We start from the raw sequence: 25,803 nt of genomic DNA on the forward strand, positions 1-25,803 counted from the left end.
TGATACTACAGTCTTAAAAGTCTTTTTTTTCTTGTCTCTGAATATAACATAAAGGTAGTGTTGATCCTCAGTGATTTAAAGATAAAATATTCTCATAGGTTGTATTGTATTGAGAAAATATTTGAATAATGCATTTGAGTAATGACTGATTTTACTGCTTTTGTAGTTATTTTACATTTTCATCTCTCCCTGTCCAGCATTTCTAATGCAGTTCGGATATTTTTAAGAGGAGAAGCCTTTGTTCTGTCAAATCTTGAAAGAGATTGTAAATGAGACTAAGGTGAGAGAAGGTTATTGACCAAGATGCAGATGAGTCCTTTTCTCAGACTTGGTAGTCTTATATGCAGTGAATAAGGACAGAAATTGCATACAGATTTTATGCAAAGACACTGTATCTGTAGTTACCTGGGTTTTAAAATGCAGTTGTAAACTCATGATTCTTATACAGTTCAAACCATTCTGTGTAGTGCTTACCTCAGTCTGCTGTAACTGATGTTTCAGTGACTTTGTTTTCTCAGTAAACTTTTTTTTTTAAATTTCTCTGTAGGATTAGTAAAGTCTTGCATCATGATACTCATGCTGCTAATAAAAAATGTCAACTCTTGAATGCAGATGTCTGTTGGGAAGAGTCCAGTGGGTATGGAAAGAACAGTGCTGATCCTTCAGCGGATAAAGTTTGCTTATGGGATCAACGCAGAAGTTTGTCTACAAACCATTGTACTCTGAAAGTTTTTCTGTGTTTTCCTATATATGAACTTTCTTTGGACTGTAATTGATAAGCACCAGAAATTTGGAAGGGTGTCATTTCTCATATCATCATCTTGCCAAGATGAAAAAGAAATTAATAGCAGCTATTATTTTTAAAACTTCAGTGACTTGTAGTGCTGAAGAGGTCTGGCAGTGACTCACCAAATCTCATGGACAGCATTTCTGATAAGTCAGCCAACTATGTAGTGTTTACAACTTAGTGCCTATAAATTTGTTTTCTTATCCTCTTTTTTTAAAACAAAATTAATTGATATGTCTATACTAGAATGAAGTAAGTGGTTAATTACAGGAAACATGAGGTTAGTGCAGTGCTTTATGTAATAAAGACAAGACCATTTTTACAGCTCTGGTGACTTACAAATGCAGCTCTGAATTTGTGAGCTCTCTTCAGTAGTAACTGTATAGATGCAATAACTGTGCATGTGTATGCACTTTGGATACAACTTCTGGAATATCCTGAATGGCCTTTTGCTGTTCTCTTGTGCTTTATTTACACTCTTTCGTGTAAAACTGACTTTGGAGAATTTTTGTCCCCTTTTTCAAGTGGAGATTTAAGCAGGATTTGAATAGTTTTTAAATTCATCTGTATTGATTCAGACTTTTAAGTTTTAATTTTGAAGTACCTTAGATCTCTTTAAAGCAGTAGTTTAAGCTCTGGAGGAATCTCCCCAGTCTCTTTGAGACTGGTAAGTTTAGTGCTGTTTTTTCATGGTTTGGAGCATCTTTTCTATGAGGAAAGTCTGAGAGCTGAGACTTCAGCCTGGAGAAGAAAAAGCATAAGGATCTTTTTGTTGTGTACAGTCGATGGGAGGGAATTAAATGAGAGAGACAGGCTCTTGACAGTGGTATCCAGTGACAGAACCAGAGGGAATGAGCACAGACTGAAACACAGATGGTTCCCTCTGAACATCATAAACACTTTACTCTGAGGATGACTGAGCGCTGGCACAGGTTGCCCAGAGAGTTTATAGGGTTTTCATCCTTGGAGATATTCAGAAGCCACCTGGACACAGTCCTGGGCAACTGGCTCCAGGTGACCCTGCTTGAGCACAGTGGTTGGGTCTGATGATGTCCAGAGGTCCCTTCCAGGGCAGCCATTCTGTGAGTCTGTCTGTGTGCCTCAGGGTCTAACATTGTGCCTGCTCTATCGGGCACATTGCCCTTCCTCATCTTCACTTCAAAGTTGTGAAATCTTTAAGACTTTGCCCCAGAGACTGTGACCAGGACAAAGCTCTTCCCTTTCCTCTTCTCCCCTTCCCCCCCCTCACAAGAAGTGTCCTTTCCAGATAATTTCATTAGCTATACTTGTCCATTGTGAAAAGTTTTGGGAATTCGGGAACTGGAAAAGAAAATTTTGTAGTTTGTCTCTGTGTGTATATCAAGTACAAATATATCAAATGTGAGTGTCTGGATAATGTTTTTATCTATATTTAATATACTTTATAGAAGTCCAATATAAAACCCTTAACCATCCTACACTGATCAGTGTAACAGTAGTACCGGTATCTCTAACTTGTTTTCTGACTTATTTTATTCACTTTTTTCTTTTAATGTGTGTGTGTGTTTTGCCTTGCAGAGCTGGAAGAATCCAGGGATTTCAAGTTCTGAGTAGCAGGCATCTTACAGGATTACCACACCTAAACTGAAAAGGCAGATGCAGCTATGAGTACCAGATCGGTGTGTGCACTGCACGTACATGAAAACGCACGTGTTTTTGTCATCACGTAGACTTGCTCTGGCATATTCCTGAGAGCCTTGCAATTGATGAAAATTAATTTGAGAACCAGATGGAGAACCGTCGCAGTGCAGGAATCAGTAATCCATGGAAGGACACCTGCCAGTAATGTTCAACTTTCCACATGGTCTTCACGGGTGAAAAAAGTTTGCAAGAAGAGAAAGAAAAAACACCCTCTGTGCAGAAAAAGCCTAATAAATACCTCCACAATCTAAATCAATAGCTGTGAGGGAAACGGAAGAATCAAGAGGGCAGAGGAAACTGATTTAGTTCCAGCAGAGGAATAATGTACCGTCTTCAACATGTTTTGTTTTGGGCTCAGTAGATTATGAATGGACTAATAAATCGTGACCTCTGCTGAGTAATGATGACTGGAAGTAAATAAGTTGAGGAACTATGGGACAAGTCTGGGCGTTGAACTGAGCAAACTTCGCCATCCTTCTTGAGTTAACCAGGTCACCAAACTTGCGTATTCTTTCTCCCTCTCCTTTTTCCTCTTTTCACTTGGTGTGGTATAAATACTAGCTAATTGAGCTCATAAATGTTATTCAAATAAAACAATTGGAATACTTCATATGTTTCCTTCTTGTACAGCTGCAAATGTTGTGTCTGGAACTATGAATCTGTGCTGTAGACAAGCATCAAGAAGGAAAGATCTGATCAAACAAGCAAGGAAAATACCTAGAGAAATAGTGAACCCAGGAAGTCAGATTTTTAATGCTGCTTCTCTTTCTTTTTTAAATGATTATATTTCATCCTTCCTTGAATTTTAGAAGATTTTGAAAGAGTGCTTACTTGACGTGCTTTAATTCTGGCATTTGTTTTTATGGTAGAATGAAAAGTCTGTGATTCCTTGTAGCAGAAAAAAAGGGAAAAGGAAAAACAGCTTGACATTTTAGCCTGTTTCACAGGAGAGAGAACTTCATGGTTCACCTGAGGCAAACTTATCTACTTTGAAAGCTAAAAGCTTTAGAGCATTTTTGATTCTGCTATAAATGAAGAGGGGGTTATTTTTCATTCGTGTGTGGCAGCAAAAAGTGGGAAAGCAGGCAAGATAGCGTGATAAACAGTTCAGGCTGTGTTGGGTCTCTGGTGGAAAAAAAGTGCTGCGATGAAAATTGGATTGGCTTTGGATTGCAAAAACTTTTGAGTCCAACGAGCGGTTCAATACCAAGAGGGATTTTCCAACTGGCCTGGCACACCAGTGCCTGCACAAGTTTGGGTCTGTTGTTTCACACGGTTTGTGTGCCTTTTTTTCCCTTTATGCAATCTCTTTCAGCTTTAGCAGCAGAAATTCATCAGATGGAAAAGATATGCCAGAGGGCAGCTTGGAAAAGAGGAATGTCATATATATACATATATATGTATGTGCGTGTGTTTAAATTTCTGCAACTGAACTTTTGAAGAAAATCTGACTGGAGGAAATTTTAAAAGCCTTAAGTTACTTGAAACCTACACATTTGCAACTCTTTGTCTCTGGAATTGCATTACGCTAAACTGGAATCTCAGGCTGTATAGAGATTATATCAAGTTGAGCAAAAAGATGACTTAACCATTTCTTGAGCGCCTCTTATGAAGTAGCTGTTTCTCCAAAGGATAAGTGCACCCCCACTCTACAGACTGAAAACAAAAATGAACCTGATTTTTTTTTAAGTGTTACTTTTTCTTAGCCAACTGCCATCATCTTTTATAGAGGAATTTTTCACTATGCATTTGGTGGATATTTATAAACACTGACCCCATCCTCCTCCCTTTCAATGATCTATCCCAGGTCAGTCTTATCAATAAAAAAAAAAAAAAATTGATTTAAATTTTGTGCACTAGACATATTACTTTCTTATGTCAAAAAATAAAATATTTAAAAAGCATGTATGCAGCAGTGGAACATGGGCCTGTTCTTTGCAGCGATTCCAACATCCTCTGCCTCTCCTGGAAAGGCAGAGTCCCCAAAAGTGAGAAGGAGAAACCGGTGTGCAGGAGGCGGTACTATGAGGAAGGCTGGTTGGCAACAGGCAATGGCAGAGGAGTTGTAGGCGTCACTTTTACTTCCAGCCATTGCAGGAGGGACCGGAACACCCCTCAGAGAATCAACTTCAATCTGAGGGGCCACAACAGTGAGGTAAGCAATACATGTGTTATGCTTTCAAGAAAATGATAGCTACCTTTCTTTCTTCTTCTGTTTTTTTTTTTTTTTAATTAGTATTTCTGCTTGAAATTTGACAGAGTGGTATGCTCAAGACTAATCCAAATGTGATTTGGGTCAGTTGGAATTTTTCTGGTAAAATCAAGCATATAAGACTGATGGTGAGAGGTTCTCTGGAAATCTGTCTGGTTTTGGGTTAGCATACTTTCTCATTCGTTCCCCAGCACCTGCCAGTTTACAGGCAAATGCAATAAATGCATGTTAATGGAAGTTAGAAGTTGTAATAGTCAACTGCTTTCACACGGTAGTCAAGTCAGGCCTGGAAGACTAAGGGAAAGGCAGGGGAATGGGAGAAAAGCTTGGTTGAAGTCTGCCAGATTTTCAGAAGCTGCAAACTGGAATAGCCTGTGACAGGAGATAGCTTGTTTCTGGAAAAACTTCCCATTTTGTTATAAAAAAGGCCAAATGTGACTTCCCAGAGAAATGCTGAGGTGCGTTGCAGTAAAATGCTGTAACTTCAGTGTGCAAGGCATTGTCCTGAGTACAAAGATACAAAAACTTTTCCATTTGTGTTTTCCGAAAGGCATAAATTTGTTGGTATAAACTGATATTTCAGCTGTGCTTTATCATCTCCCTGGCACCTATCTCTTTCTCTGTGTAATGCTTCATGGAAAGTGCAGATGATGCCCAGTAGCATACCAAGTGTCTTAGACAACAGGGAGCCTGTTTGTTTCTGTTTTTTAGTTAGGATGTGTTTGGATGTGCTCTTTCAGAAGAATCTGTCCAAATGGAAGATTTGCTGTTAGGTTGGTGGGTGGAATGACATTGTAAGTACTGAAATGAAAACCAAAGATGTAATGTGTTTTTTCTTGGTCTGTTTTGCTATTTATTGGGTGGACTCCTGGAATGCATGTTGCCTTTTGAATGCAAGCTGCACCAAAGTTTCAGAAAGGGGTAGTTTTGTAACATTAGTTACAAAAATTAGGGGGTAGTCTTGTGTAACATTTTGAGGAAAAAAGGGAGCAGCCAATAAATACTAATCTGAAATAATTGCTTCCACATGCTTTGTGTATATGGAGGTGTGTGGGTGTATGGTAAATCATACAGACATCTATATGTATACATGAAAGACAGATTCATATATGTATTTCTATCAGGCTCATTCAGAAAAATTACAGCCACATTTTTCCCAAGGGGAAGAACAATGTTTGTTTGAATCTAGTATTTTGGTTTGAATGACAGCTAGTTGTCAGTTTAATTTTCAGTTGCAAATTGCATTTTATTTTTTAAGTGTGTGACACAACAATCAGTTTTCATTTCTGCATATTTTGTTATCTAACTTTCCTGTGAACCTGGGAACTTGTTTTTCTTCTTTTGTGTAATAATATGCTTCGGGAGCAATATAGGAAGTGCTGTTTACAGGAATGGGTAGTCTTATTGCAGAACTTGGAAATACAAGACTAGGTTTCAGTATGTGCCCATTGAAGTGGAGAAGATGCTCATGTGCATGCTGCCCTTTGGGTTTGGCTAGTTTTGCTTTATTTATTCAGTTGGCCATTAGAGTCTCTGCATGGGTCACTGCATCGTTGCTGTGTGGATTTAGCTGTGCTGTTTGCACATCCTTTCAATTAACAGTGATTGGCATGACATAGACTCAAATGAAATGAGACTTTTCTGTTTGAATCTTTTTGTTGTTGTTGTTGTTGTTGTTTGGGTCAAGCTTGTCTTAATAAAGTGTTGTGTTCCTGTAAGTAATTCTCCTGATAGCAGGAACTGTGTCAATGACCAGAGCAGGGACTGCCAGTTTACATCTCTGTAAAACAAAACTGACATGGTGGAATATGACTGAAGGAAGAGAGAAGTGGCTTTAGTGGAACTAGCCTTCTGTGATGAGTCTGTGGCTGCTATCAGATTTTCCTACTGTCGTGGTTTTTTGACTATCATTCTAAGTAAAAGTTCATTCTTACAGGATGATGTGTTATACAAAGCTCTTCACTAGCTTTACTGAGTTAAATCTTTTTATAGGAGAATCCCACTCATATGGATAGGAATGTTAAAGATATATAGTTGAATGGACAGTGAAATTTCTTTCTTTGGAAAACACCTTTTCTTCTAAATGTGTCTGCCAAGAGGTTCTTGAAGGAAAATACTGAACAGCAGTGCTTATTGCTGATATTTACACAAGAAGAAGTGAATGCTCTGTTTTCCTATTCTCCTGTAAAAAAGCAAGCCAACAACATCTACTGTGTATCACCATTCATAATGGAAAATGCTGATTTTGCGAGCACATCCTGGTATGTGTGTCTGATTAAAGCCACGTTTGCTGCACAGAATGGGCCCTTAGATTGTGATTGACTTAAAACTCATAAGAGCCTGTTAGATTTGCTGACCAGTTCTAGAAGCATATTGTGTTGTCTTGTTCCCAGAAATGGTGATTTGTATCTATTTTATAGTTAATTTATAAATGGTGATTTATACCTATATTTTTCTCTGGGATGAAGCTAGAGTGCTTTATTGCTTTTCAGTCATACAGTGATACTTGAACATTAGTATGCATTCGATTATTAAGTATAAAATGCTGAAATGAACAGAATGGAAGAGTGACAATATAGAAGCTAAAAGCTTTCCATTTGGGGTGTAATTAACAATATTCTGTGTGCAGAGAACTACATTATATTTTGATTTTAAAGTGCAAATCTAGAAGAAGAGCTAATGTAAGACTATTTTTGAGTCAAGAAGGTAAATGCTTGTGATGTATTTTTGCAGTTATTTTGTGACTACTGAAGAGATTCACTGAAATATTTTTGGTATATTTTCTTGACTCTAATAACATGCCTGTAGCCTATCAGAACAAGCAAGAATGAGGATTCCCCAGGACTGAATTACTGACATACATATTTCAGTGCTGGATTTGAATGACTCATCACATTGAACAATAATTGAGAATTAAAAGCGTTGTAGTGTGAGCCGCACTTGTGTTTCTAGGATTGCTTCATTTGGCTGTTAGAGTTTGCAACAGCCTCTTTTATTTTTTTTTTTTTTTTTGGTAGTTACTAAGGAGAATCACAGAATTAAAATCAGCATATTCCCATTTGTTCTGTGGCAAGGGGTGAAAATACCGCATTTTGTGATACAAAATGTGTGACCAGTAGGCTCTGTAGTGTGCCAGGCTGTGGTTTTTTTTTTTATAGTGTCACAGAGATAGCAGCTTTCAGCATCTGCTCCATCTTGAGTTTTCTGGGGAGAGATTTTCAGGGGGCTCTGTGAGGGATAATTTAAAAAAAAGCCCAAACTTAATTTAGGGGGCCTCAGTTAGCCTTAGATGGATTTTCCTGGTAGTGAAATATTTGTAAGGTGTCTGTAAATCTAATTGGTTGGATGGTGCCATCGAAAGTGTTTCTTCTAATGGTTTCTGTTGTGTCTAGCATATTAAGATGATACCAATTTTTATGGCACTTAATGTTTCTTAAATTACTACTGCTTAAAGAAGTGTTTTGCAGGTGTACATTTGCTTTTGACTGCGCTAACTAAAAAGGCATCTTTGATATATTTAATAAGATTCGGTATGCTAATTGCTAGTCTGAAGCATTAAAAAGTATTAAATTATATGCAAATTAGATGCAGTGAATTAAGTAACAAGCTGAATACATTATTGAGATATACATTTTACACTTTTTACTGTAAAGATAAAGGAAATGATTTATTTTTATTTGTCATATATATTTATTTACATTTGTGTTACATTGTGCATATTTGAGGGTTCCAAATGCATGTCTACAGTTGCAAAAAACCCCACCCTGTTTAATTTAGCACAGGTTTTAGTAGATAGGGATGTAAACGTATCTCAGCTGGACTTTCAAATGAATTAGCTTTTCAAAGGAACACAGTTCTTTAAAAATATTCAATACATGTTGGTTTTCATACTACAATAGTTATTGAAGTCTGGGCAGTTCTTGGTTCTGTTTTGGTTTAGAGTAGAAGTAGCTTAAAAATGGTTTTTCCTGTTTTACAAAGAAAGAAAGCTTTTCTTTATCCTGTCCCATTTTTTTTTTTTAGGTTGTATGTATCTTGCAGAGCAGATTTTTTTCCAGAAGTCTTATTGCTTGTTTAGGAAATAAATTTTTAAAACCCAAACAAATAAGCCTTTTCAGTAGCGTTTCTTGATTTGTAGTGTCACTGGTAAGAATACAGAAAAACAATACAGGAAAACTGGTTTGTTTGTTTGTTTAAACTTTGTTTTAATGTAACTGGGATTTGAATGTTAAATGTGATTTTTATTCTGATTCTTGGACAAAAAACTTGAATCAGCATGTGAGTCTTTACAGTATGGATCCCTTGTATCAGGTGTTGCCTTCAGGCACAGCTGGAACAGTTGTTACTGGTGACTAATTAAAAAATCTTGAGGTAGAATGATGCCATGGTGATGCCTTTTGGCTTTAGAAGCCTCAATGATAGAAGGCATACAGTGTTGTAAACTGTAGTGGTACTGCAGATCTCTTTTCTGTTTTTCTGTCAATGCACAAAGAAGACAGGATGCTTGTTGCCAGGAATCCTGTCTCTTTGTTAAAGCAAGCTGGTGTGATTGGAAAAGACAGACAAGTTTTGGGCATGCAGGGTTCTGAAGAAGGACTTGTATTTCTGAAAGCTTGTGTAGTTTTTACATGCCTCCTACCTGATACAATGCTAAATCTGTCTACAAACCATGCTCTTCCTCTGTCCTTAAACTATTATGGCTACAGAAAAATAATGCAGAGAGAGAGAAGAACCAGTGGGAAGTGACTTGTAGGACAACAGGTCCTGTGCCTGATTGTGCTGGCTCTGTTTGGTGTGCACTGACTGGTGTTGCCCGGCTCTTCTGCCTGCCTGTTTTCAGAAAGGACAGACATGTTGAGCTTTCATGTTGACTCCTTATTGAACCTTCCTGAACTGTCTGCACTTAATCGGGGTGCTTGAGTGCTTTTATTTCTTAAAGAAAATATTAAAAGAGCCACAATACATTTTAAGCCTTTTGGATAGTCTTTTACCAGTCTTTCAACCTTTGCTCAAGTTTAAACTTGCTCCATGGCAATGCAGAGGTGTCTTTCATAGCCTTCTCTTAGGGGAATTGTTAAAGAAAATAGAGCAGTAAGTTGGAAATGTTTGATCCTTTTCCCTTAAATGGTAGATAGCAGTCTTGCTGTTTCCCACTTTTATGCTCTGTATCAATTTGCAAATGCCAAGGTATAGCCTGAACTTGTGTGCCAGCACACCTTCTATATAGTTTGTTCACTCTAAGTCTTTTACTTTTTCTTTGTGGCATTGTTTTTTTTCCAGCCACACCCAGCTCCTACTTTCACAAATATTTTTGTGGAAGGCCTTTTCTGTCTGTTCATTTTCCTCAATTGCCTCAGAATCCCAGCCTCTCTCTTCAATGTTTATTCTTATGCAGTTGTGGCTTTGAAGCAAACTGTCCAATATTGCCAGAATTGTTGCTGAGTAATGAGAGTTGGTAATGCTGCATTGATCTGCTTCTTGGAAATTGCTCTTGTAGGTCATGCAGCAGTTTGTTTCCTGCAAAGGTTAGGTCATCAGCTGTGGAAAACTCTAATTACAGTTTTTCTGGTTTGTAGTATTAAGCATCTAGATAACTGCCCCGAAAGCTGGGCAGAAGAAGGAATATATGATGTGAAAACAATACTGTCAGCTTTTAAACAAAATTAATTCTATTTGTAAGTATGTCATCCATGCAGTTAAATTTTTTTTTCATGCCATTACATGTAGCTAAAGTTTTGTTGTTTGATAATTCTAATCAAAATAATTTTCGAAGTGGAATCAAGCTCACCTATATCAGAAATTACCCCAGGCTTTTATTCAAAAATTGCTGAAAGATAACAACATGTGTATTTTAAGATAATGATATGCCTGAGGGGCATTTCTTGCTTTTTGAATTAAGGTAAAGATACTTTGTTGTTCTGTATAGAAGCAGTTGTTCCACATGATAATTTGTGTGTTCAAGGAAAAGAAATGCATTTTCTTTAACAAAAGTTTAATGATGAAAACCTACTGATGTACTGAATAGATGAGATTACTCACCTATTAGACAGTGAATACCTAAGCTTGGAATAAAAGCACTTTCTGAGTAAAGTGTTCAATAAAGAATTTAATATAAAATTCTGAAGGCCTTGTGTAGCATACATATATACTGAGCATCTGAATAGTGGATAAATCAGGTTTTATGATAGTATTTCTGAACCATAATAATCATTAAAGATGCTGCCTTGGTTTAAACAGTTCTCAGAGGAATTAATTGAATTACAGATAGTCTGAACAGATAAGATACCATTACAAACTATAAACATTTCACAATATAATTGAATGTAGAATACCAAATAGCTGCTTGTCAAGTGTAGCTATAATGTAGTGGGACAGACAAAAGATATTTTGTAGGTACTTATCCTTGGGCAGCCATCATCTCTGCTTTATTAACAATCCTTTGTGATCATGCATGAACTTCTGAGGGAGTTCTCAGTATCCACTTCGCTTTAGGAACATGTTTAAAGAGAAGTAATCCACTTGTATAATGCAAATGTTATGGGAAGTAATGAAAATGAAGTTGAATTTGGGAAAATCTTGTGCATTTTCAAAAAGAAATGCTGGTTTATGGTTTTCATCAGAATTGTGATATTCCAGTTCTAGAATTACTTGACAAATTCGTACACTAGGAAATAGTGTCCTTATGTACTGATTTTTTTTTTTATTTTAAGGAAAAGAAATGTACGTAGATGACTTTAATAATGAAGAAAACACGGTTTTGTTTACCCTTATCAGAGTGTTGAATATGAGCAAGCAGTGTGATGCTTACTGCAGAGAGAGCAAATGGTGTCCTTGGTGACACCATGAGAAGTATTGCCAGCTGTTTAAGGGAAGTGGTCCTTACCCACTGCACTGGTGAGGCCACGCCTGGAGGATCATGTTCTGGGGTGGGGTTCCCCACTAAGAGAGGTCAGTGAAGTGCCACAAAGATGACTGAGGGACTGGAGCACCTCAGCTGTGAGGAAAGACAGAGAGCTGAGACTGTTCAGCCTAAAGAGAAGGTTCAGAAGAATCTTATTAATGTGTGTATATACCTTCAGGGAGGATGCAAAGAAGATGGAGCCAGGCTCTTTTGAGGTAAAGGGTGACAAACTAAACCACAGGAGGGTCCCCATGAACATCAGAAAATGGTTTTTTATTGTGAGGGCAGGTGGCTTAGATAGCCCAGAGAGGTTTTGGAGTCTTCATCCTTGGAAATAATCAAAAGAGCCATCTGAACACAGTCCTGGGCAAGCAAATTCACGTCCCTGCTGGAACAGGTAGCTCAGAACTTCCAGAAGTTCCACTCCAGTGACTCTGTGAAATCTATTTGTAAATCGAAGTGAAATCTTCTGCATAAAAAATGGTGAAGCAGCATCAAATAACAGCTCTTGAAGGCAGGCAGGAAGTGCTAAATATACAAAAGGGTGGCGAGAATACATTCAAGTTTGGCTAAAATGAGAACAAACTGATGTGCTAGAAGAGGGGGATTTTTTTTTTTCCTGAGGAGAAATCCAGATGGTTTTCCAAGTAGTCAAAGAGTTGGAGAGTGTAGTTAGAATCCTCATGCAGTGTTATAGGCAGAGGTTATTAAAATGCAGAAAAAAGTCAAGCTGTTGAATGTGAGAGTGACTTCATAAGAGAAACAGGATTTGGGAAGGAAAATTGTCATTGAGCTGAAGAGAAGGAGCTGTTTAGATGCCCAAATCATCGTGCTTGAAAAGTTTTAGAAGAAGCTACAGAACATGAGTCTGTTGTAAGCTCTACAAACCTACAGCTCTGCTTCAAACAAAGTGATAAAAACTGCTAAATGTAGACATTGTAAGATCAGACTTCTGGAGGAAATTGTATCACAAGGTATCAGTGCCCCAGTTACTGACCTGGCTCATCTGCTTGTAAAATGAGAAAATAGCAAGTAATTGTTTCATCAGGGAAAGACAAGACAGAACTGTGAAGAAACATGCAGAAGCAGATGTGCGCTGCCCAGGAGAGTTGCCCAGGAGCCACAGGTGCAGCTGGAGTGCAGCCAGTCTCAAAAGGTTGTCCAAGTGGAGAATGGTGTTGGCTTTTGTGAAGCTGAGCAAACGTGTGGGGGGATCTGGCATGCACAGACAGCAGAAGGCAGCAGTCAGTTCCACAGATGTAACTTGCAGAGGATAATGGCCAACAGCAGAAGGCCGATTATCAGCGCTATGGTGATGTCCTGTTAGTGTCTTCAGCGGTGTCCTGGAGAGGGAGCCAAATATAAGCACCTGCAAGATGTATTGGAGAAGCTGAGAAAGAGTGATTATTTCAGGCTATTAAAGAAGAAATCTGGTCTTCTGAGTAACGTAGCAAAAAGAGAGTTCTTCCACCTAGGGAAGAGACAGCTCTAAAGCCCTGAACCTGAAAGAGCTAGAGGGGGAGTTGAGTTTCACAGGAAAAGCAATTCCACCAAAAGGAGTATCAAGGTCATTTTTCAGGTAGAGACACAACCGAGAATTATTTCAGTGGAAAAAAATAAAGGCAGGAAGGAGACTCAAAATCTTGGTTATTTGATTACAAAATACTAAAAATGGAGACATCTAACCTTAAGGTGTGCCAGGGGAAGTTTAGGTTAAACATCAGAAAAAAAAATTCTTCACTGAAAGAGTGATTGGGCACTGGAATTGTCTGCCCAGGGGAGGTAGTAGTCACTGTCCCTGGATGTGTTTAAAAAAAGACTGGATGTGGCACACACTGCCATGGTTTAGTTGGTAAGGTATTAGGTTATAGGTTGGACTTAATGATCTCAAAGCCCTTTTCCAATCTATTTCCTTCTGTGTGATTTGAAGCTTCCCTAGTGAGAACCTTTCTTGAGCAATGATTTTATCTGTCAAGATACATGTGAGATATCTGAGAAAGCTGTTTTGAGGATACAGTGAGACTTCTTTCTGATGCTCTGCTTTGGGTAAAAGGAGTGTTGATTGCATACTAGAGAGCCTAGTTTGTAAGGGATACAACAGGGCATTTATGTTAGGGCTATTAGAAAGAAAAGGGATCCTGTTTCTTCTTTCCTTTCCTCCAGTTCCAATTTGGTCCTGTGCAGTGTTTTATGACCCTGATAATATACAAATATCTTGCTCTTCAGTTGAGCAGCTTCCTATGAGCACAGAATGGAACTGTGATTCCAGCTGCTGTGCAGAAGTAAGAATGTCAAATACCTGATTAATTAACAGGGGGTTTTGCTGTGGAGGGAGTCATGTTTGTCTTAAGGAATGGATGCTCAAAATATTTAGTTCCTTGAAATAAGGTGTCTTAAAAGTATGCAGAGCGTTAAGTGGCTGAGAAAGGCTGCAGTTTGAGGGTACCTGTTACTTCTTGTTCTGGTAATATCTTGAAGTAGGCATACATTAAATAACCTAAATGGGACCAGTATGGAATAAAATGTGTGAAATGGAAGAATATTTGATGTTCTTCCATCCAGGCTTGGGTTGCTTTACTGTACAAAATGAGGCTTTAGCATAAGTTACATTTATCAGTGTCTAAGATAAATGTTTTCTCATGTACATTATCTTAGCAATCCTGCTTTTGTCCAGAAGATACCCCATTGATCACAGATGTTAGAGTAGGAATTACTGTTTTCCTATGAAAAATCATCATCCACGTGTTTCATTTACTTTTCACTGCATTTCCAGCATTCTTACTGTTTCTAGAATAATACTCTCAACAGTTTCTTCAGATGTAATAGTCCTCTTACTAACTAGAGTTTCCAGACTCTGCATTTCACTTGTGAGAGAAATCTGGTGTCATTATCTTTCTTGAATATTAGCAATAATTATGCAAGTTATAAAAATGTAAACCAAGGCTTGTTTGTTGAGAAATACCTATTGGCAAATACATAGATGTTGTTCTCATTTTAAAGAAATCAGAATTGCTTCAAATTGAGAGTTGTTTGTAATGACAGAATTTGTCCTGCCATGAGTTCTTTCTCCAGATGAAACAGATCCAGCAGGGAGGTTAACAAATTAGATCTTGATATTGTCATTTTCATACACACTACTTATGAAACCAGTTACACCTTGTCACTATACCTTATGGCTACCATAAAGTTATTCTGTTGAATAAACAGATTCAAATTTGGTTTTGACACAATGTTTTTATGTATTATTAAAGGACATATGTGAAGCTGGTGTTTCTTGGGTTAATTGTGGTAAGGGTTATAATCTCTGTGGTCACTTAGTTAAGTGTTAAAATTGTCCTTCCCTCAGCCAGCTTCCTCCTCAGTTGCTGTAGAGTGGAGAAGTGAGCTGTAGCTGTGATTACACTGGTCAGGGAGATGACTGTGTTTACTGCAAGGCAGTGGGTGTCAGTAATTAGAGGTGTAGGTTATTTTTCTATCCTGAAGGTCTTGCTGCTGACAACTAAAATGAGCCATTAAAAGCATGAAATGGGAGAGATGCTTCTCTAAAACCAGGTGATCCTACACTACCTTTTGAGGCAAATACATGTAATTTTGTTTCCATAAGTACTGTTTTCATAATGTCTCGTTCCCATTTTAATTCCTGTTTCCGCAGCTTTATTGCATAATTGTAACAGTAAACAGGTTTGCCAGATTTGAAAAACTTCCATCTTGTCCATAAGACTAGAAAACAGAATATATACTTTTATGCTATGCACTGGGCATCTTTTAAAATCACTTCATTTGAGATTTTTTCAATGTAATTTTTGAGCATGAGACTTTTATACTGAGATGCACTGAGGTTTAATAGCAAGTGTATCTTCTGTTTGAAAAAATAAGAGACTTAAAAGATTTTAAACTTGATGGGTTTGGGCATCTGGTTTTTAAGTTTCTTGTGGCCTTTACATTTGTAATCTTAAGGACAGAAATTTGAAAGTTATTTGATACTGAAGGCGCTCTATTCTCCTAGGTTGTTTTTCTAAAGCTAGTAGTAATATCAGAAATACCTTGCTACTAAAATGTAATTTTTGAATTATTGGTGCAAATACTGGTAGGAACTGAAGTGCTAGTTTTACTTCTACTCACTCTATAGAAATTGTAAGCTTTCCATATTATTATTGTGCTATTGAAAAATAGATAGTATTATCTGGTGAGCATCCATTAGTACTTTTACTCACATTTGTTCAGGCAGAGGTTTTTACTTACTTGAGGTAGCATCTAATATGTAATTAATTTCACATTAAGTGGTAGCAGTTTTTATGAGAATAGGGAAAGAGCTCAAAATTTAGGTAGAAGTGGGAATGAACCTGAAGTGTTGGTAGGGTGGGAGTTTTGGGACGGTTTGGATTCAAGATGCAGGAATACCTGGAGGGAATAGGTGGCAGAGAACAAGCCTGCCTGTTGCTTTTCTAATGTGGCTTTCTGCCAGGTCTTGGGGTTGGACCTATGGTTGTGATGTTCTAAATTTATAAGCAGCTACCAGATGTGGTCACAATATCTTTATCCTCTGCAGTGAGTGATCCAAACCAGAGATGACAACTTTGATAGCTCTTAGTTAAATGTGGATAGTAGATACCAGTCCTGCTCATCGCTTTGTAGGTTGATGGTGGATGTCAGGAGTAATGTGTAGATTTATCCTACTTCTTTTGTAAAACTTGAGCAATTTGTCAGACAGCCATTGTGTATCAGAGAGAAAGATTGAGCTATCACAAGTTATGTAATGTCAGCATTAGCTGCAGTTGATTTACTGTGTCAGTTCATTTCTTTGAATGTGTTGGTGGTGCATACATATTGTGATTCAGTTTTCAATTACCTGAATACATACTCTTTTTTTTTTTTTTTTTTTTTTTTGACTCCTTGTCATTGTCTTTCATTCAGTGCCTGTGTGGTGCCTGTGGATGAGGGAAAGTTGCCGAAACAAGTTCCATATTACTTGTTTTGGAAAGTAGTAAGTATGCAGTGAAGGGCATGAAGGAAAACAAAGTCTAATGGTTTGACATCTCAGTGTTGCTGTGAAGGATTTTTGCTTTTATTTATACATAGCTTTTCACCATAACCTGGATGTATTTCTCATTTTCTGAAAAATCTTAATTTTTCTATCTTTGGTATTGTGAAGATGAATCAATTAATTTTCATGAAATGATCTGATATGATAATTCTGCACAGGTAGCCAACTTTTCTGGGCATTTCTCTTTGTCAGTTAAATCTTGATATTCGTCTGGGTAGCTGATTTCACAAGCCAATTTAAAAATAAATTTTCATGACTCATCTTCAGTGTTTGATCATGAGTAATATTTGACCCCACTGAACGTGGGCACCAGTACAGTAGGGATTTTTGGTATATATCTAGCCAATACTGAGGAATTCCTCAATGGACAGCATAGCTACATTCAAAGCTCAAGATCTGGGTGTACAGCAGTCAGAGTAAGGGGATATATAGCTGTGCTTTACATCCAGCTAGCTGTGATTCAGTCAATTCATCAGCTTAGAAATCACCTGTTCTGAGCTTTAGGAGAATTGTAATGATGTGGATTGTGCCCAGAGGATGGATAACATGATGCATGTCAATGGGAGGTTTTAATAATTGAGTTCAGTGTTGTTGACGATAACATTAGTGCTGCCAGATCTAACATGTTCTTGTTAAGCTTGACTTGTAAAAGCATGCTAAAAAAGAAAATAATCTGTGATGTACTTATATGCTGCAGTGATTATTAAGGCTGAGAATCACAGGTATTTGAGTCTGAAACATGGTTTGTGACTCCTCTGGGTGGGCGTGAAAGCTAGAAGAAAGTCAAATAGTAAATGAAGTTTCTTATTGCCAGTTACCTCCAGAATCACTTGAGAAACTGTGGGAAATTATGAGAAACGTGGCTGTTTATCAGCCAACTTACATACAGTAACTCAGCATTACAGCAAATACTTCTGTGGTCCAAAAAACCAAGTTATGCTTTTAATCCTCACCAGTAATCAAGGTTTTGTAGGTTAACGTAGGTTTGCTCTCTTAGATCATCCGTTAAACATGGTATTTCAAACAGGTTTAAGTGTGTTTAATGGAACATGCTGTTGCATTTATGATTAAAGTTATTCCTTTTGTTGTGAAAGAAACAACAAAAAAAGTTACCTTTCTCTTTACTGTGGTAGCTTTGAGGTATTAACTTTTTATCTTGAATGTCAGTGGAAGTGAGTTTTGAATACATACGGGAACAAATTCATTGAGTAAACAGTTGCTACTGTTAAATAAATCAACCTTAAGGCTGCATTTTCTAGTCCTTACATTGCTAAAATGAGGGGGAGTGCCATAAAATAACCTACAGAAGGTGCATGAACTGTACTGGAAGCTTTAAAAAGAGGGTAAAATGTCTTTAAAGTAATTTTTTTACTTCCAGGCTATGGCAGAGAATGCTTTTTTGGATTCACTGTCCAATGTGATGATGGCTGATTTTCCAAATTATTTTTACAAGTGTTCTTTAGCAGTGACAGTTCCATCATACTGTGCTGTGGCACTCATGGGTAACTTCTGTCAGTGTAGATTTAGTTACTGTTCTTGTGAAATGGAAATTTTCCCTTATAGAGAAGGATGGGTTATTATTTTTTAAGTATTCGTGCGGATGGCACTGCTTTTAGTGGAACATGTTAGAGTCTGCAAAATTTTAGTCTAATCATTTAAAGTGACAACTTTGGGTTTTTGCTTTTTTTTATTTTGGTGGTTGTTTTTGCGGTTCTTTTTTTTTTTACAAATTGAAAGCATTTGAACTTTTCATTTAATATAAAAAGCTTTCAAAAGCCATTTGACCACTCCTCTTCATCTTTGTGTTTCTTCTTTAAAAAAATAGTCTGTTGCTTTCTTCATTCACTATTTGGGATGAGTAAGGAAGGGAAGCCTTGGAAACACTTAATATAGAATTGAAGACACAGATTTCTCTTTCTGTGGGCCAAAAATAGTTGAAGATAAGAGGCTTGTTTTGAGGATTTTTAATTAGCTGGAAATTTTTGGAGCAACTCTAGTCATGGCAATCACAGAAGAGTTTGATGGACGGCTGCTCACCAATTTGAATTCGTTTTTGTGTGATTATTAGGAATCTAATAACTCTGGCTGCTCTTTTGAAATTTCCTGTCACTTTGTCATTGTTCTGGAAGCAGGTGAACAAATATCTTATTCAGGCATTAAGAGAAAATTGGGTGCTTTGGCTTCTCCTCTGCCACATGACTGGACTTTGTGTTGGGCACTACTGTGATTCCCCTCCCAGAACCAATAAAAATAAACAGGTACCATGTACCAGTGGGTTGTGTTTATCCCTCTGGCAGAAGTTACCTGAGCAGCAGCTGGAGAATGGGCTCATGACTGTGCTTTGCTGGTCATCCAGGTGCTTTGTCACAGCCCTGCTAAGGAATGAGGGCTGGCTGCCTGTCTCCTTTGCGTTGTTACCTCCTGTGATGATAAATTGTTCTGCCTTACACAGCTGCACGTTTCAGTGGTAGCACTCTGTGCTGTAGGTAGCTGGAGCTCATGTGTCCCTGGAGCCAGGCTATCCCTGAAGCTGGAGCAGAAGCCTCCCCTGTTCTGCAGGGCTTTTTTTCCACTGAAAGATCCCAGCAGTAAATGACAGCAGGAAAGATGGAGGCAGAATCTCTCAGTCACAAGGATTCCATACCAGGTGACATCAAAAAGCTGTTAAAGCTTTTGACAAACTCTAGCGGAAATAGAATGCAGGATATTTTCGAATATTAATCTATTTTATGATCTCACTTTTATAAACAAAAGCTGTATACCAAAGTGCTCCAGTGTCCTTTCAGATGAAAGACATTAGATAATGGTGCCTTCAAATTTTACCTCTTGCCTGGACCTGTGAATTTGTTCATCACTGAAATGCTTTATTACAACAACTCTGTTCTTGCCCATGTGTGGTATGAAACCGTTTGCATGTCATAGTTATTTATTTTAGATAATTTATTAAGTTTCCTATTGAGGCCTCTATGGCCTGAATTAAAACACTAAAAGGATGTCTCTGCATAAAGCTGCCAAATAAAATACATAGCCAGGCAAGATTAAAAAATAAATAAATAAAAATCAGGCAAGAGGTCTGTTGGGCTTGTCCTTATACAAACCACCCACAAAGGGATTAGTTCCCAGTTACTGAAAGGAATGGAAAAAGCATGGGTAGCAGATAAAAGAGCATAGGAAGGGGATGCAAAATACACAAAAATAGCTCAGTTGAAATAAACAAGTCTTGCAGAAAAGGGCAAGAGAAGAAGTGCGTGCTGAAATGTTAACACAAAAATGTGAGTTGTTCTACAGGAACGGAACTCTTGGTGCAGTGGGGCATCCTGAGCCTGGATCTGTTCCAGAGCAGGCAGGCTGCCTTGCTGACATGCACGCTGCACTTTGGTTTTGCCTGGCCCTTTCAACCTGCCCATGGACGACCATCTGCAGGGAAGGAGATGGCAGTGCTGATACAAGTAAGAAAGCTGCTTTTCTGAAGCTTTGCTTGGAATTGATGTATTGGGACCCTTATCCACCCATTAAGCACAGAATAGTCAAGTAGTTCTCTGTTTTGTAGGACAAAGTCCAGGAGTGCAAAAAGATGCCTCCTTTTGAGGTTTTGGATATTGCTGGCCTGGGTGATATCTTCTTGCTGTCCTTCCCAGGGAAAGCATTTTGGAGCCATCAGAATGCTAGAGCCTAATGAAGATCAACCACAAGGGCTTGTTTAAAACATCCTGGTTTTCTTCATAAATGGATCTTCCTTGTTATAAGATAATTTAAATGAAATCTGTGTTGCTGTTCAGTTTGTTATCTGAACTGTAGTCTTTTACCTGTGCCAAATTATTGTCTGCAAAGAGGTTAAATTATTAAGGGCTGAAGAAAAGTCTATAAATGACTTAGTACTTTGGAAGGGTCCACCCATGCTCTCAGCTTTAAATTTCAAAACAAATACACCCTGAACATCATGCTGTGCTTTCATTATACCTCCTGGCAACCTGTGTTTGTTTTCTGTTTTGCATGGCTGCCACTTCATGGTGGCATTATTGATGTTTTTTCTTTTTTTCCCCACATGGTGCTTCTAGATATTTGTTTAAATGGTAGAAATAAACAAATGATGATGATGATAGTAGCAATAATAACAACAACAGTAACAACTACCATCATCATCATCTTCAATTTTACTGCTGCTTTTTCTCAGGTAACATTTCTGTGATTTTTTTCTCTTCCTGTCCCCATACATTTTCACCCTTTAAAAAAAAAATTATTAAGTTACCTTATTTTGCCTTTTCTTCTTTTATTTCTTTTGAATCTCTCTATGTGAAATCAGTGTTTGTGAAAAGCTAGAAGGTGACTATTCTGAAGGATGATCAGAGAGATACTAGTTAGAGTGGATGTGTGAAAATGTGACAGCTGCAAGAATTTTTTCAGCCTTTAATGTTTATACTCACCTGTTGCCAGCAGTCCTGATGCAGTGCTGGGGTGGCTTCTATGTGCCATTCCCTATACATCAAGATCAGGAGCAAATGTATATTGTCTTTGAAGTGAAAGATTTCAGTCAGTACTGTCCTGTAAGAGCATAAGCAAAGGCAGTCTGCAAGTGGCTACAAGGATGCCATGAATTCTTACCTACAGATTCTCATATAAATTGGAGAATTGTAAACATTCTGGTTTATGACCAATATCCAAGGGTTGTTATATGTGGTATGGCTGAAGGTTTATAAAGTGGGAAGACATTGCAGATTTCAGTTTCTCCTTACTAATGTGTGTTTGGTGTTTATAAGTTAAAAATAGAATGGCTGTTTTAATGAAAAATGTGCATTAATTGAAATAGCTAAAAAGCAGAGTGATAATTTGTGTTGTATCAAGCAGAGCTCTGATTGTGTTGAGGCTTTCTTGGACACTGCAGTTGTCTTTGCCAGTCAAACTTGCCGTACCCCTGCGAAGCATCCTCTTCATTGTAGCTTTAACCGGATCCACAGATGAATGCTATGCCCAGGTATTCAGGAGTGCAGGTAAAAGGAGTGTGATCAAAGAAGTCTGCTTTACACCCTTGTATATGATCTACTGTTTAGCACTTCTCAATTCCTGGTCTTCACTGGTATACTGTCAGAGTGTTACTGCTTGTGGCAGAAGTCAGTAATACTGGTCTACTGTAGTACTGGTTTTATGGTTGTGATAGGGCAGTCTTCTGAACTTTCTGAGACGGTGCTGTTTGAAAAATGGAATAATTTTTTTAAAATTTTTTTTTAAATCTGTCATTAACCATGCTTGAATTTTGCTTTTCTAATTCTCCTAGTATTTTTCATTTTGAAATTAAACTTTTCAGCTTTTCCTCATTCTTATCGCTACTTTGTCTGGCTTGTCTGACTCCTTGTCTTAACCTGTTCCAAACCCCAAACCCCATCGGTATTTCTGAAATGATGTAGTCCTACTTTCTGTTGTGCTGTTTCTCTGCTTTTAATTGTTTGGGCCAGAGATTTCTTCCTGAACTTTATGGTGTTAAGACAATTACATGAGTTCCATAAGGTCTTCAGGTGTTCCTTGCAATTGTGATTTGAGCATTTGGTCTGGTAATGCTCTATGTTACAGAAACAGAAGTATGTTAAGCATGTTAAGTATGTATGCCTCTGTTGTTACACTAGCTTGCTTATAGATATATACTGCTCAGTGTTCTTCAAATGTCCCTTGACAGAATTTAAACTTTATTATGCAATTGAACTTTTGATGTTATGTGAAAATAAAAAATACTTATAACTTCAAATGTTGACCTTTTGAAAACAGGAGTGAAAACGAAATACAGAGCAGATTTTGCCAGAGGAAGAGAGAGAAAAAAAGGTTAATGTTGGCTCTGGCAATTTTTAGAATTAATTTAGAATTAGTCCTAAAATGGAATTAATAATATAATTAATTGTCACTGGTTTGAGGCAGAACAGCATGAAGTTTTACATATTAAATACTTTGTCCACAGTGGTTAATAGCCTTCATAGAGTATCAGATCAAACATCCACATGGCATGGTGTCCTGTCTCTGGCAGTGACTGGTAATTAACACACAGGTAAGAGTTTAAGCACCAGTAAGCTCATAATTATGCTTTTCTGATACAGATCCAGGAGTCTGCAGCTCAGGGGCTCTGTGGGCCAGGTACACAGGCCTTGTTCTTATGAATTCTGTGAATTTGTGTCCTTAGGACTCTCTTTTGTGAATTTGTCTTGCTGCTATTTGCATCAAGTATGAAATGTTGACCCATCCTGTACAGTGAATTGTGCAGTTTACTTGTGGGTTGTGTGGAAAAAGTATTTTTTCTCTTGTTTGAATATCCATGCTTCAGATTTTGTTCAATGATCTCTTTTTCCTTCTGCACTGGAAAAGGTTGTAATGGTTGGTAATTACTTATTCCATGCCACTCCAGTAATTTATTTTCCTGATTTGAATCATGCTAGTCTGTTGCTCATACAGAATCTAATGTACCCTACATCTGAATCATGTGTTTTTTCCCTGTTCTGAGTAGTTTGAAGTTGATTTATATGCATTTTGAGACTAGAGGAACAACACCTACAAGTAGCAGTAATGAAAACCCGTACCGTGGTGTAATGTTGCTCTCTGTTTTCCCTTTCTCCACCGCCTCCTTACAGCTGCTAATGAAGGCCAATGTACTAATGACAGTTGCCACTTGTTATAGTTAGGGCTGATGTGTTTCTTTGAAAGAAAGCCTAGTGGGGAACATTTTAACTGGTGACAGATAGAGGATCTGACATGGGCTCCCAGTACAATTCGTGCTTCTTTGTTCTATGTAATATTTGTCAAAACAGTGGCGATGAATGATGATATGTATTTATTTTATTTTCAGTGTGAAGGATGGCTGCATTCAGCATGCACACAGGCAGATTAAAGGAGTTGAACAGCTTCAAAAGCTGTGTCAGTCAGACTGTCAAAATCACACTGGCAGAGCTGGAGTCCTGTGTGTACAGATGGGACCTGAAAGTGAGATCTGTTTGCTCATGGGGGTAAAGGGAGCTTGATTTGACGAGACTACTGCAGAGAACAGCTGGCTTGCTTGGCTGTGACCACATCTTCATATGTCTCCTAAGAGGTTTGCACCAAATACATATTTTTTTTATTTTATTTTCCTTTCTTTTTTTTTTCTTCCCCCCCCCCCCCAAGCCATGTTTCTCTCTTGGAGATGTGCAGCATTTGTGCGCCATGGCCTCTCTGGGGCACCAGCTGCCTTTGCTATCCTGCCCCTGGGATTCTTCTGAGCCCCTCACTGCATGGGGACTCCATGTGAGGGGTGAACAGGCAGGAAAGCTGCTGTCACTGTTTGCCTCTGTTCCTTCTCTGTAGGGCCTGCAGGGAAGCCAGTAGAGGAACAGAGGCCACTTCTCCATGTAGTGGAGTTATGGAGAACACAAAGCAAGCAGGTTTTGTGTTGAGGAGACGTGTGTCTGTGCTCAGGACATCCAATCTACATCCCTTGGAGAAATCTCATTAAGTGACATCAAGCCTTGGAGCTAAAGCCAAGTCACTTACCTGTTGGCCAGAAGATCAGGGGGTTTTGTTACATGGTTGTCAATTCAGAGCAGCTCTTCACCTACTAACTTAATGTTGGGAGATTCTTCTTTCTGGCATGTGTAGCCTTTATGTATTTAATGTTGTCATATAATCAATTATCTGTATCTTTTGGTTCTCTCGTAAGAAATAAGATCATCTTTATTTGCTTTAAAATGTGAGCACTAAAAACTTGGTGCGTATAGGCATTATATTTGATTTATCTCTCTTGACTGGATAATAGAGATGAATTACTTTGCTAGGTTTGGTCCATGGTAATAATCTTGTATGGAAGTACTGATTGTTTTCTGGTGACTGGTTTCTGTGATTGCCTTTCTCAGAGAGATTTCATACATTGTGGGAAAGAACTGTGGGTTTTACTAGAGGTGTCCACTGCTGGCTCTGATCATGCTGGGTACAGTGCATACTCTGATCTTAGCTAGCAGATCACTTAATTTGGTGACATTTGTCCTCCTGGAAAACGGTGAGCAATTTTACAAGTTTGTTTTTGGTTTTTTGGTTTTTTTTTTAAGTTTTAGCAAGGAAGACATTAGATGTCGAATACCTGTGCTGTTGAATGTGGTAAATATATGGAAATGATGCGACTTAATGAGCATGTTTCCTTGAGAAGATATTAAAATGCAAAGAGTAGGTGAAGGACACAGGCACCTCCAAACTACGGCAAATGTACAAAGGGACAAAAATGGCCATAAGATAAAGATTTGGAAAGAACAGGAAAAACTAGGACACAATAGTAGTTAAAGGGCTAAAGTCTGTAAAGAGTCATTGTATTGGGAAATGGAAAAAGAGAAAATTTGCAAGGGAATGCAAACATTAACATAAATTAAATTCTCACGGCGCAATTACTACCTAAAATGTTCTTTAAAATCTCAGAGGCACATATTTTTATTGTCCCTTAAGTCCTTGTAAATTCTGATTTTTTTTTTTTTTTTTTCGTTTTTGGTTTTTATCTGAGTAGAGAGTTGAGTTGTGCCCAGTGACAAGCCCAGAGGTGATGGGCACAAACTGAAAGACAGCAAGTTCCCTGTAAACATCAGGAAATGGTATTTTACTGGGAGGGTGACTGTACTCTGGGACAAGCTGCCCAGAGAGGTTGTGAACTTAGAAATGCTCGAAAGCTATCTGGACAGGGGACTGGGCAGCCTGGTCTAGGTGTGACCCTTCTTGAGCTTGAGCTTGGGCTTGGGCCACATGACCTCCAGAGGTCCCTTCCAGCCTCAGCTGTGCTGTGGTTTTGCAAAAGAAGTCCTTTAATTTTAAAAAGGAACATTTTGTTGCTATTTGCATGTAAAATGCTTAGCCAACATAGCGGATACTTGTGAAAACATGCATTCACCTCTAGATACTAAAATGAGTTTCCAAATAAATGTTTAAAACTATTTATTTCAGTGATAAATGGGGGTGGGGAAAGGGAAGCAGGAAGCTTCAGACCTGTGTGAATTTGGGGTGTTATGTTCTCTAGCTGCAGAATAGAGGTTTTGCATAGCACTGTTGATTAAACATCTTATTATGGAGGATAATGTTCAGAAACAACCTTGCTGGGGTCTTGTTAGCAGCACTGAGTGTTCAGTGTTCGTGACTCACTGGGATGCTTACTAATGTATTCTTGGGTGAGATCTAAAGCCTTTTGTTTGATA

General features: G+C 38.1%; 1 protein-coding gene across 2 annotated transcripts in view; it reads left to right on the forward strand.

Annotated features, from left to right (window-relative positions):
• Positions 1-4,370: 4,370 nt before the first annotated feature.
• The window catches only part of TULP4 (TUB like protein 4), a 112,198-nt gene continuing 90,765 nt past the window's right edge, over positions 4,371-25,803 (forward strand). For both annotated transcript variants that reach the window (XM_062488880.1, XM_062488881.1), the window contains exon 1: positions 4,371-4,622. In XM_062488880.1, coding sequence (XP_062344864.1) covers positions 4,371-4,622 — 252 coding nt within the window. The remainder of the gene's footprint in view (positions 4,623-25,803) is intronic.

This window comes from Cinclus cinclus, chromosome 3 (assembly GCF_963662255.1).
Source record: "Cinclus cinclus chromosome 3, bCinCin1.1, whole genome shotgun sequence".
NCBI lineage: Eukaryota > Metazoa > Chordata > Aves > Passeriformes > Cinclidae > Cinclus > Cinclus cinclus.